The sequence below is a fragment of the Eumetopias jubatus genome, unplaced genomic scaffold (assembly GCF_037043125.1).
Source record: "Eumetopias jubatus isolate StellerSeaLion01/CBP00866 unplaced genomic scaffold, mEumJub1_p1.0 scaffold_3, whole genome shotgun sequence".
NCBI classification, from domain to species: domain Eukaryota; kingdom Metazoa; phylum Chordata; class Mammalia; order Carnivora; family Otariidae; genus Eumetopias; species Eumetopias jubatus.
The window spans coordinates 102,095,298-102,108,140 of NW_028274809.1; the positions used below are offsets into that span (position 1 = coordinate 102,095,298).

The 12,843-nt window shown below is 36.4% G+C and overlaps 1 protein-coding gene across 1 annotated transcript in view; it reads left to right on the forward strand.

Annotated features, from left to right (window-relative positions):
- Positions 1 to 12,843, forward strand: part of EPB41L5 (erythrocyte membrane protein band 4.1 like 5) — a 145,457-nt gene that overhangs the window by 48,452 nt on the left and 84,162 nt on the right. Inside the window, exons 10-14 of the mRNA XM_028101374.2 lie at positions 524 to 612; positions 3,723 to 3,792; positions 6,379 to 6,548; positions 7,594 to 7,700; positions 8,909 to 8,927. Coding sequence (XP_027957175.1) covers positions 524 to 612; positions 3,723 to 3,792; positions 6,379 to 6,548; positions 7,594 to 7,700; positions 8,909 to 8,927 — 455 coding nt within the window. The remainder of the gene's footprint in view (positions 1 to 523; positions 613 to 3,722; positions 3,793 to 6,378; positions 6,549 to 7,593; positions 7,701 to 8,908; positions 8,928 to 12,843) is intronic.

Genomic DNA, 12,843 nt, shown 5'->3' on the forward strand with positions numbered 1-12,843 from the left:
AGGACCTTGAGATCATGACCTGAGCTGAAGGCAGACGCTTAACGACTGAGCCACCCAGGCGCCCCTGAGTAGACTGTTTAAAAATTAAAATAATTTAGGAAGCAAAGTAGAAAATTTATAGTTGAGAGGATTTTGATAAGATATAATATAGCTTGTATGGTGATTTAAGTTACTTCTGGTTTAAAAAGCTAAATTGTCCAGAAGGGCAGTCTTTTTAAAAATTTGTAATTTAAATGGTAAATAGAATACGGACAGATCTGCAAAGAACTTTCTTTGTAGTGGAAGTATACCACAGTGTATTTTCAATGATGACATACTTTAAGACTGTGGTGTTACAGTAAAGTAAATGTATGCATGAATTTCCCTGAGAATGTTACTTTGGGTGTTCTGATTGTTGAAAACATTTTGCATATTAATATTGGCCTGTATATAGTTAATATAATTCAGTGTGAAAATAAACTGTTTGTGAACATGTGAAGTCTGTCTTATGCAAATCTAACACATTTTGTTCTCCTTAAATTAGGCTAGAGATGGGAATGACTATAGCTTGGGACTGACTCCAACAGGAGTCCTTGTTTTTGAAGGAGAGACCAAAATTGGCTTATTTTTTTGGTAAGCAGAGTTAATGTTACAGATACTTACTGTTTTGTTTTTTTAATGAGTAAAAAAGTCTCTGTCAAGTTAGTACATAAAATTGAGTTTGAAAATAAAATGATTCTGAAAAGATTGTAAATGAAAAGCAATATTCTCCCATCATACTCCTTACCCATCTTTAGTCCCACCCCTCAGAAGTAAATTTTAAACTCTTCCATCCATTTTTCCATTAGTTTCAAGGTATGTCAGAATACATCTCTTGATATATTTTATATTTCTACATGTATTAAGTGTTCATGAGGACACTCTGCTGTTATGTAGTTACATCACTGTTTTTAGTACTTCTTATTCCACAGGCAGTTTCATTACTCCCTACTCCGTGGTGTGTAAAAGGAGGGTATTTACCCCTCCCTTTAAGCTGTGCTTCTCTTTTTAGGTCCCAACTTCTATCATTCATATTTTTAAATTATATTTGCATTTTATATTGAGGATAGATTTAAAAAAAAATTTTTTTTTTTTAGAGATTTATTTGACAGAGATCACAAGTAGGCAGAGAGGCAGGCAGAGGGAGAGGTAGAAGCAGGCTCCCTGCTGAGCAGAGAGCCCGATGCGGGACTTGATCCCAGGACCCTGAGATCATGACCTGAGCTGTAGGCAGACACTCAACCGACTGAGCCACCCAGATGCCCCTCGAGGATAGATTTTCCTTGGATTTTGTAGCCATAGTTAAGTTCTTCACGTCTTGCCTGGTTTGTTCTAAGAATTGAAAATCAGGAAATAGTGTTCATATTGTTACTCCTGTGTCAGAATTGGTGTAGAGCTTCGTAGTGTACCAGTGTTACATACAGGAGCTGAAGATGGGTCCCTGTGTTGTTTACTTCTTCACAGCGTGCCAGGATTGTTAGCTCAAAGCCCACCAACACAAAAGTCAAATTCCTATACACCCAGTTACTTTGCATATAGCCCAATAGGTGTATTTTTAATGACTTAGAGCCTGCCTGCTTTGCATGTCCCACTGTAAGCTATACCTGACGTCAGCTAGTCTTAAATAAGACAAATCCTGTAGCTCTGAAAGACCTCAAACCACTACTGCCCTTCAGAGTTCTCTGACCCAGACACTCCTGGCTTGCTGCTGAATGCCATTGAGTAGACACCTAAGCCTCATCTCTGATTCCCCTCTCTCCTACAAGTTCCCTTGACCTCTTCCCCTTTTTGGTGGTACCTTTGTGCAGCCACCTCTGGAAGGTCTCCTGTCGTCAAAGACTTACCTTCTCATGCATCCCTATCCAAACACCTTAGTAAAGTTTGTTGCACAAGACTGCTGTCTCATGATCCTGTCTTTCTTTTGATCAGTCCAGAAATCCTTGATTGAACTCACAACTGGGATTACATTTAGTTTTTTCCTGTGTAGGTTTTTGTTTTTCCCAAAATTCTTGGCTCCCCCGTCCCCTCAGCCACCACTCTTGCATACCCCACACAACCCTTTGAATTACCTGCCTTTGTCTTATCCTTAAGTTCTTTCAAATCCTCAGGGTTGCGTTGAATGATTCTTCTGTTCCAGTTGGAACTGTCTGCTCTTCAGGCTACTCTGCAGCTTTTATCTGTTTTCTCAGCTAGGATCCTTTGTGTCTTCTTCCCATGTTTTCCTTTCTTTCCTTTTGTTTATTCCAATCTATATCCTTAAGTACCTGCCTAAGAAAAGAGGGGTGTAGGAGGTCAATTGTTTGAATCCTTGGATACCTTAAAATGGTTTATTCTTCTCTTACGCTTTCTTGATAATTGGGCTGAGAATAGAATTTTAGGTTGAAAATTATTTTCCCTCAAAAAGTTGAAGATAATATTTCATTTATTTTTGAATCCAGGTGTCTCTGCTAGGGACTTTCTGAGAGACTTCAGTGGAACACCTTCATAATTGTCCCTCGATAGGTGAAGGAGCTCTGGGGTATTTATTTACCCAGTCCTTGAGTGGTAATTCTCTGACACTTCTAGCTTGCCCTGTGGGCAGATGGAACACACTTCGTGGCCAGAGAACGCTGTAGGCGGTGAGATAAAGAAAGCATCTTTTGTACCACCTCTTTTAAGGTTGTTGTGAGAATCTTTTGAATTAATACATGTAAAACACTTATAGGAGTACCTGATACTTCATAGGCATTATGTAAGTATTTGTTACACTTAAATAAGTGCTAGCTCTTCCCCTCCTCCTCTGCCTGTTATACTTAACTTACTGTTTTAGTACAACTCTTGTAAACAAGTTATATCTTACAATTATATACATATACATATTTTTTAAAGATTTTATTTATTTGACAGAGAGAGACACAGCGAGAGAGGGAACACAAGCAGAGGAGTGGGAGAAGAAGCAGGCCTCCCGCAGAGCAGGGAGCCTGATGCAGGACTCAATCCCAGGACCCTGGGATCATGACCGAAGGCCCACGCTCAACAACTGAGCCACCCAGGCGCCCCTACAGTTATATTTTTTATATAGATTATACTTGAAAATTAGAATGAGAGTTGTATTGTTTTGATATTCACAGTTCATAAAAATACAGAGTTCACATGTGGTAGGTTGTTGAGGATTTCAGTACAGGGGGAGATAGAGTTGGAAAAGGGGCTATAAAGTGAGGTTTAAAATTTTTTTTTATAAGATTATAGATGTACTTCTCAAACCAAAATTGATACAGAAAATAGAGTTGAAGGCCTTAATCAAGAATTTGTTTTCCTTTATGCCTTTTAACAAAACTTTATAGTCTTTCCTGTATCTAGTTCTTATATGCTCGTGCTTTACACTAGGCCTGGAGAATCTCTTGTACCATAGTTGGCAGCCTATAAAATATATGTATGGATTTCTTCATTTTCTTTTTTTCTTAACATTTTTAATGTCTGATATATGTGAGGATTGGTGCATTGGTTTTATTAGAGATACTGCTTTTGAAATTTTTTTTTCTGTTATCCTAAATATTTCTTAGATTAGAGGCTTTGTTGGTGGGCAGTACAGGTTATGTCTATCCTCTTATCAGTTTTCATTTCAGCAGTTAGATGATTAATATGATAGAAGTAACAACAAACATTTTCTTTTAATTTAGAGGACATTTACTTGAAATCTGACTTTTATTCTGATATTGTTACAGGCCCAAGATAACCAGATTGGATTTTAAGAAGAATAAATTAACCCTGGTGGTTGTAGAAGATGATGATCAGGTAGGAACTTTGCATTACTTTTTTAACAATGACAATACTATGTGGTAACTCAAGTCTAATAATCTTTAGTAAAGCCTTCTAAATTAAGGATTACCTTTTTTTTTTTTTTTTTTTTGTTAACTCTAGCTCCTAATTGATACCCACAACATGGGTGTATCTCAAATGCATTATGCTAGGTGAAAGAAGCCAGACTCAGAAGATTATGATTTGTATGGTTTCATTTATATGACGATCTGGGAAGGGCAGACCTGTAGTAATAGAACAGATCACTGATTGTTTGGGATTGGGGAGAATGGGGAGGCCTGCCTACAAAGCAACAGCATAGAGAATTTGGAGGCATGAGAGAACTATTCTGTAACCTGATTTTGGTGGTAGTTACTAGACTCCATGCATTTGTCAGAACTCACAGAATTATGAATAAATAAAAGTAACTTTATTGCATGCAAAGAAGTAAATTGAAAAACATATATTCATGTAGATGGATGTAGATAAAAGCAAGTTGGGCAAATGTCAAAAAGACTTGGATGCACATGGTGTGTGAGAAGGACTACTTAACAGAGAACCTAAAAGAAGATTCTGAAAATTAAACAAAACAGTAATTTTGTAAGTTTCAAGTTTTATTACCAAGATACGTGCAAAGGATTGCCCTATCACACAGCTTAGAAGGAAATCAAAGAGGCAATAGAGCATTTTAAAAGGAAATCTATTGATGGTACAGAGGATGATCATTATATTATCAACAAATGAATTGACAGTGACTCAGAAGAGGCAGATTTCTCATCTAAAAACTTAAATATACAAATATTTTCCTTTTTATGTAAGCACTGTGTGATTCAGTGATATTTGTCTCTAAACCTAAAGGCAGTTCTTCAAGAAGAATAAAATATAATTCTATGTGATAAGGAAATATGGTCATAATTTAATTGGTGACACTTGTTCTCATTTGGGCCATAAGATAATTGTGCATCTTACAATCATTGGCATTTTAGATTTGATCTTACATAGTATTAGCTTTTTGGATCTCTTTTTGAAGGTATTTTATATACACATACACACACACACACACACACACACACACACACACACACACACACGCAAATGTGTTTATCAATTCTTTTTTATACAGAAGTTACCATGCCTTTAGACTGTTCTGTACTAATTCTTTTTAAACTTTACATTATAACTTCTGGAATCTTTTCCATATGACTATATAGAATGCTTTTTTTTTTTAAGATTTTATTTATTTATTTGACAGAGAGACAGCGAGAGAGGGAACACGAGCAGGGGGAGTGGGAGAGGGAGAAGCAGGCTTCCCGCTGAGCAGGAATCCCGATGTGGGACTCAATCCCAGGATCCTGGGATCATGACCTGAGCCGAAGGCAGACAATTAACGACTGGGCCACCCAGGTGCCCAAAATGCTTCTTTGTTCTTGTTTAAAAAACAAACTAAACTGCATAGTTTCTGGTGTATGGATGTACCCTAATTTATTTAATAAATTCTCAGTTAACATTCGCTACATATGCATGAATTTGTGCATTGGCAAATATCTACAGGATAATTTCCTGGAGGTGGATTTGCTGGTTCAAATGTGCATTTGTCCTGGGTACAGAGATCCTATCAAAGGTGAAACCTCTTTCCTCAGAGTAAGCTGTCAGATTTTTACCTGGAAGGTGAAGAGTGGAATTTCATTGTAGGTCTGATTTTTATTTCTGTTACTATGAGTGATATTGAACATCTTTTCATACATTTGAGTTCTTTATATTTCCTTTTCTCCAAACTCTTTATTGATACATATCCTTTGTGCATTTTGTCATTTGGCCTTTTTCTTACTGGTTTTACCCTTTGTCATAGAAACTGTAAATATTTTATCTAATAGTTGTTTGTCTTTTAACATTACTTATTATGATTTTTGCCATGCCAATTTTTACTATTATAAATGAGATTGTGAAGAAAATATATGGGTATAAATTTTGTTGTTAAAATCTTTTTCCTTAGAGAGATGGTAAAGCTTAGTTGTTACAAATAGGTTCTGGAGGACAAATAGTTAGGTTCAAATTCTGGTTTCCTCTCTGTGACCTTGGGCTTTATTTCTTGAGCTTCAGTTTCCTTATATGTGAAATGGCGCTAATGATAGTATCTGCTCATTGAATTAATTCATATGAAATCCTTAGAAAAGTGCCTGTGAATGTTAATTATTATCATTAGATTCCTGCGAGTATGGTTACTGTGACAAAGAATGTGCACATTTTTAAGTTTATTGATATATATTGCCAGATCTTGTATGATCCTTTACATTATAATTATATATTATCCCAAAGCCTCTGTTTTTGTTTCTCTGAGAAATGAGACCACTTAAGTAGGGAGGACCCTTTTAGGAATAATTTAGATTGGCTGTGAAAGTGGACAGCTTGATTTCAACTCTGCCTTTTTACGTAGGTAGCTAGAGAGAGTGAGTTTCAGGGAGCAAACTAGATGCTTTATTATTTGGTTCTTGGTATTGCTGTGGTTGTATTTGTAGCTGAGTTACAAGGGGCAGAACTGTTGGACCTAATAATTACCTATCTTTACGTCCTTTTCTTTTTCAGGGCAAAGAGCAGGAACATACATTTGTCTTTCGACTGGATCATCCAAAAGCATGCAAACATTTATGGAAATGTGCTGTGGAACATCATGCATTCTTTCGTCTCCGAGGCCCGGTCCAAAAGAGTTCTCATCGATCGGGATTTATTCGACTAGGATCACGATTTAGATACAGGTGAATGTCAATAGCTGCTTGCTATATCTTATGTTCTTTCATAAAGCCAAAAAGTTTAGGCTAACTTCTCATTTTACAGTTGTAGAAACCAAGGCATAGAGAAACAAAGTGGTTTGCCAGTGTTTTCACTGACCAAAATAAAAGACAAAGTGGTATTGTTATTGGTTGTAATGTCCTGACTAGACAGGAAAGCATTATACTGGTATCATGGATTTTATATTCCTCTTAACATTTACTTTATAGATTAATTAACCCCCAAATTAAATTCATATAATAAGAGCTTTAAGGAGTCTTCATGCAATAGCTGAATGCCATATAGAAAAAGGGTATTTGTTGTGCACTGAGAGGAAAATTAATCCTGGGTAACATTTCTGGTCCTTTATAAACCCGAAGTTATGTTATTTTTATAGACTCCTTGTGTGTTGGTCATAAGTTAAACATGTTTTGGTTTACTTGAGTAGATTATTGATTATGAGTTTTCAGCATGCCCCGAGAGGCACTGTGATGTAAAAAAAGAATGGATAATAATCAATATTGTGGCAAGTTGATTGTGTGGAATTCATGAAAGTAGAGCTTCTATTCTACCTGTGTTAAAAGTGAGGAGGCATTTCTTAAGAAAATTTAAATGAAAATCAAAGAGAGTGGGAAAATAGTTTTAAATATTTCTGGAAAGTTACTCTGAAAAGTATATCACAATTAGAAAAAAAATCTTGAGTTAATAGCAAACTGCATGAGGTGAGTGAATGGGGAGAGGAAAGGATTTTCATAAAATACAGATGTTCCAGAGTTATTCAATACGTTCCTAGGCACATGCATGCTTATGAAAAAACAGTATAATTTGCATGTTGCGTATTTCCCACAAGCCTAAAGAGTAGAAAAATGATGTGGTAGAGAGACTTCAAGGCTATTAGTAGTAGTTACTTCAGGATGAAGCTCAGGATGGTTCGGTTAAGGACAAACTTAATGTAGACTTTCTCTCATAGGTATCTGATTACTATAGGCCTTAAATTCTCTTATTCCTCTTAATATGCCTCATTTATTTTAGTGGAAAAACTGAATATCAGACCACAAAAACCAATAAACCAAGAAGATCAACATCCTTTGAAAGAAGACCCAGCAAACGATACTCTAGAAGAACTCTACAAATGAAAGGTGAGATGCAACCTTGTTTCAAAAGACTATTCTTCCTTGACAGTCCATCATGTGCTGGAAATGTTTACTTGAAGTTATCTCAGCCTTAAATTAATTCCAGTCAACTGAAGTACCCTTATTAACTTTGGTTATGACAGAATCAATATGAGAAAATAGAAGGAAGGGGGTGCCTGGGTGGCTCAGTCATCTGCCTTCAGCTCGGGTCATGATCTCAGGGTCCTGGGTTTGAGTCCTGAATCAGGCTCCCTGCTTAGCGGGGAGTCTCCTTCTCCCTCTACCCCTACCTCCTGCTCGTGATCTCGCTCTCTCAAATAAATAAATAAATAAATAAAATCTTTTTTTAAAAAAAGAAAGAAAATAGAAGGAAAAATTGCCTGTATTGTTGTTGAGATTAAACTTTATGTTAATCCCAATTCAGGTACTATTTTGAATTTGTGTTCAGTTTTTGTTCATATTAACTATTTTAGTTCTGTAGAGTAACACTTTCCCTTCTCTTTTTGACTTCCAGATTTCATTAATAATAATCTCCTAAATGCCCTTAAGAACTTAAAAAAAAAAAACCATTGGTATATGATGAATAAATTTTAAGTAAAAATTATTTCATATAGTATTATGATATTAGGATTCTTTTAAATAGTGTTTAAATTTAAACATCAGTATATATTTAACTTTATGTAATAAAAAGCGTGATTTACTTGAGAAACTAAAAGTTGTGTTTGGTTTTGAATCTGAGTTCGTATTAAAATACAGGTTGAGTTTTTAGTATGTCTGACTAGGGTCATCCCGGTTGTCCAGAAACATCTGCCATGACCTGATGTTTGGCACAAAAAACTCATTTATATTCATAATTTTTGTTTGTTATTAGTATCAATTAAAGAATACATAGCTTTTAATGAGACCATTTTAGTTCGTGATGATTTGAAACCCTGAGTTTCCACTGTTTTATTGTCACCTCACTCTAGGAGACTTGCAGGTGGTTCTGTTTTAAAAGAAAATGATATTTTATTGCTTTATTTTAAAAATGGAAGTAATTGTCATTATTGATTTTAATGATGTGAATCCTAGAACATTTTGTGAAATGACGGTATTTAAATCTGTAATTGGGAAATATGGCTTAAAAACTGCCTAGATTTACTTTTATGAATAGCGAAGCAGTTTACCATGTAAGCAGAAACTAATGGGACATTTTCTTTTTTTTCCTCTTACAGCAAAACCTGAAGAACTCAGGTGAGTAATGTCTTACAATTTAGGAACAGAATTTAGAATTTAGCATTTATGTAGTTGCTGTCATTAATTAAACAAATATTTGTTGAAGACTTGTCAACGTGTTAAGTTTCCCTGAGCATTGGGACTATAGCAGGGAACAAAAATATACATAATCCCAGATAAAATTGACACAAAGAAAAATAAAGCAGTTTAAAGAAATAAAGGCAGGGGTTGGGATGGATGTGCTATTTATAATGAGAATGACATAACATTTGTTATTGGCCTGTCACAGAGGATATAAAGATGAATAAATTAGGGTTCTTATGCACAAGGAGCTCAAAGAACAAAGGTTTATTTGCAGATAAGCAATTAATTTTATTCCTGGGATAATCCCCACTTGGTCATGGTGTATAATTCTTTATATCATATGTTGCTGGATTTGGTTCGCTAGCATTTTGTTGTGGATTGTATGTGTGTGTGTATATATTATATTTTTTTTTTAAGATTTTTTTTTTTTAATTTATTTTGACAGAGGGAGAGAGAGAGAGCACAAGCAGGGGGAGCGGCAGGTAGAGGGAGAGGGAGAAGCGGGCTTCCCGCTGAGCGGGGAGCTTGATGCGGGGCTTGATCCCAGGACGCTGGGATCATGACCTGAGCCGAAGGCAGCTGCTTAACTGACTGAGCCACCCAGGCACCCCTGTATGTGTGTATTTTATCAAAGACACTGGTCTATAGTTTTCCTGTAATTCTGCATCTGATTTCGGTATCGGGATAATTCTGGCTTCACAGAATGAGTTGAAAATGTTTCCTTTCTGTTTGCCGCGGGGAGAAGAATTTATAAAAGAATTGGTATTCTTCTTTAAACGTATGGTAGAATTTATAAAGGCCATCTTGCCTGGATTTTCTCTTTGTGTAAAGTTTTAAGATTCCTACTTCAGTCTCTTGTTACAGATCCATTCAGATTTTATTTTTCATTTTGACTCAGTTTGGAGTTTGTCTTTCTGAAATTTGTCCATTTCATCTAAGTTATCTGATTGGTGGCATGCAGTTGTTCATGTTTACTTCCTTTTCCTTTTTATTTCTGTAAGGTTGGTAGTGATGTTCCCTCATTCATTTCTAATTTTAGTAATTTGAGGGGTTTTTTTTACCCCCTTTGGTCAGCTGAGGTAAAGGTTAGCCCATTTTGTGGGCCTTTTCAAAAAACCCACTTTTGGTTTCATTGATTCTTGTCTGTTTTTCAAGTTTATTAATTTTTGCTCTGATAGATTCTTTCTTTCTTTTTTTTTAACTTTTAAATTTTAAGTAGGCTCCACGCCCAATGTGGGGTTTGAACCCATGATGCCAAGATCAAGAATTGCATGTTCTACCCACTGAGCCAGCCGGGTGCCTCTGATACATTATTTCATTTCTTATACTTGCTTTAGGTTTAGTTTTCTTTTCTTTTTCTGGTGTCTTAATGTGGGGAATTAGGTTATTTATTTGAGATCTTTATTTTTTTTTTTCTAACTTATTTGAGAGAGAGAATGTGTTGTAGTGGGGGGGCAGGGGGACTAGGAGTAGGGACAAGCAGACTCTTTTTTAAAGATTTTATTCATTTATTTGAGACAGAGAGACAGATAAAGAATGCCCACACGCATGAGTGACAGGGAGGGTGGGGAGTGGTAGGGAGGAGCAGAGGAAGAAGCAGACTCCCCGATGAAAAAAAATTTTTTTTAAATATACATTTCTGACCAAAAACTTACGTTTTTGGTAATGGCTAAAATTAACAAGTCAGGAAATGACAGATGTTGGTGGGGATGCGGAGAAAGGGGAACCCTCTTACACTGTTGGTGGGAATGCAAGCTGGTGCAGCCACTCTGGAAAACAGTATGGAGGTTCCTCAAACAGTTGAAAATAGAGCTACCCTACGACCCAGCAATTGCAGTACTGGGTATTTACCCCAAAGATACAAATGTAGTGATCCAAAAGGGCATATGCACCCCAATGTTTATAGCAGCAATGTCCACAGTAGCCAAACTATGGAAAGAGCCTAGATGTCCATCAACAGATGAATGGATACAGAAGATGTGGTACACACACACACACACACACACACACACACACACACACACACACACACACAGGAATATTACACAGCCATCAAAAAATGAAATCTTGCCATTTGCAACAATGTGGATGGGACTAGAGGGTATTATGCTAAGTGAAATAAGTCAGAGACAGACAAGTATCATATGATCTCACTGATATGAGGAATTTGAAAACAAGACAGAGGATGATAGGGGAAGGGAGGGAAAAATGAAACAAGACAAAACCAGAGAGGGAGACAAACCATAAGAGACTCTTAATCTCAGGAAATAAACTGAGGGTTGCTGGAGTGGAGGGGGATGGGAGGGATGGGGTGGCTGGGTGATGGACATTGGGAAGAGTATGTGCTATGGTGAGTGCTGTGAATTATGTAAGACTGATGAATCACAGACCTGTACCCCTGAAACAAATAATACATTATGTTAATAAAAAGAATAAAAATAAAAGGAAAAAATGCATTTGGCTCTGGAAAACACAACAGAAATGGGATATTTAAGCAATGATACTTTATTGTTACTATTTTTTACAATAAACTTATAGATGTGAAATGTAGAGGGGGACCCAGCTCTCCTGAAGGTTATTTACCACTCTTCATAACACTGAGAGAACCTGAGTTTGGACTGGCACGAATGCCCTTTCATTCTTGCCCTTGTAGTTCTGTTTGCATGAACAGTTTTGCTCCAGTGAACCATGGAAAACAGTACTGTTTGAAAAAGCACAGCTATTTGACCTAAGAAGCTTCTTGACCTTGTAATGTGCCTATTTGAGTAACAGGTTTTTAAATTGGCTGATGTCAGCGGTTTTCCTTATACTATTTTATTTCCTAACTATTTCCTATGAGTCTTGACTAGTATAAAGTATCCTAAGAAGAGGTGACATTTTAAAGGATAGATCACATTTCAGTGATTAATACTGTGTACAGGCTTAGCTGACAGAATCTTGAAGACGGAAAAGAGAGGAAAAAAAGGAACGGAGGAGGAAGTAATGAATACAGAGAGCATAAGAGCAAAAGGGGTCAGTTATTACAGGTGGTCCTTTGAAAGGAAAAGCTTGGATTAGATCAGTAATGAGAAGTATTCATTCCTACTTTTGTGTTAGTGGAAGTGAAAGAATGTGTAATTATGAGAAAATAGTGCTTTCTACATTTCAAATTATTTGAAAACGGGACTATGATCCCATTAAGATCACATATTATAAGCACTTTTTTTCATGTTACTATTCATCTTTTATTTATCACTTGCTGGAGTTATTCTCAGTTAAAGGAAAAGCTTCAAAGAGTAACCAAGGGGATCATCCAGCCAAGCAGGTTGGATGAGATTTCATAATATCTGGGATTATGGATTACTTAAACCAGCATAATGTGTTCTGAGAGCAGCAACATTAGTCAAAAGAAATCATGCCTGACAGGTATATTCTTTGCAATTGTCTTGACAACAGTTATACACTAACCAGTATTTTTTTTTACAGTTTTTTTTCTTTTTGGTCAGTTTTATTTATCACTGTTCTTTGTGTTTTGCTAATATTAATGCATTTAATCCTCCTAACAGTTTCATGCAAATGAAGAACCTGAGGTTTAGAGACTAGAACTAGTGGTAGCGGCGCCGCTTGGGTTTGAATCCAGGCAATGCTACTGCAAGTTCTGGTGACTCAACTTGTAATAGAAATGTAGGTAATAAAAAATAAGATGTAAAATGGATTCACTTCTCATCACCTAGCCTTTAGCAAGGCCTCTTCATTTTTTTTTTTAAAGATTTTATTCCTTTATTTGAGAGAGAGAGAGCATGAGTGGGGGAGGTGGGGCAGGGAGGGTCAGAGGGAGAAGCAGACTCTGGGAGGGAGTCTTATGGTGGGG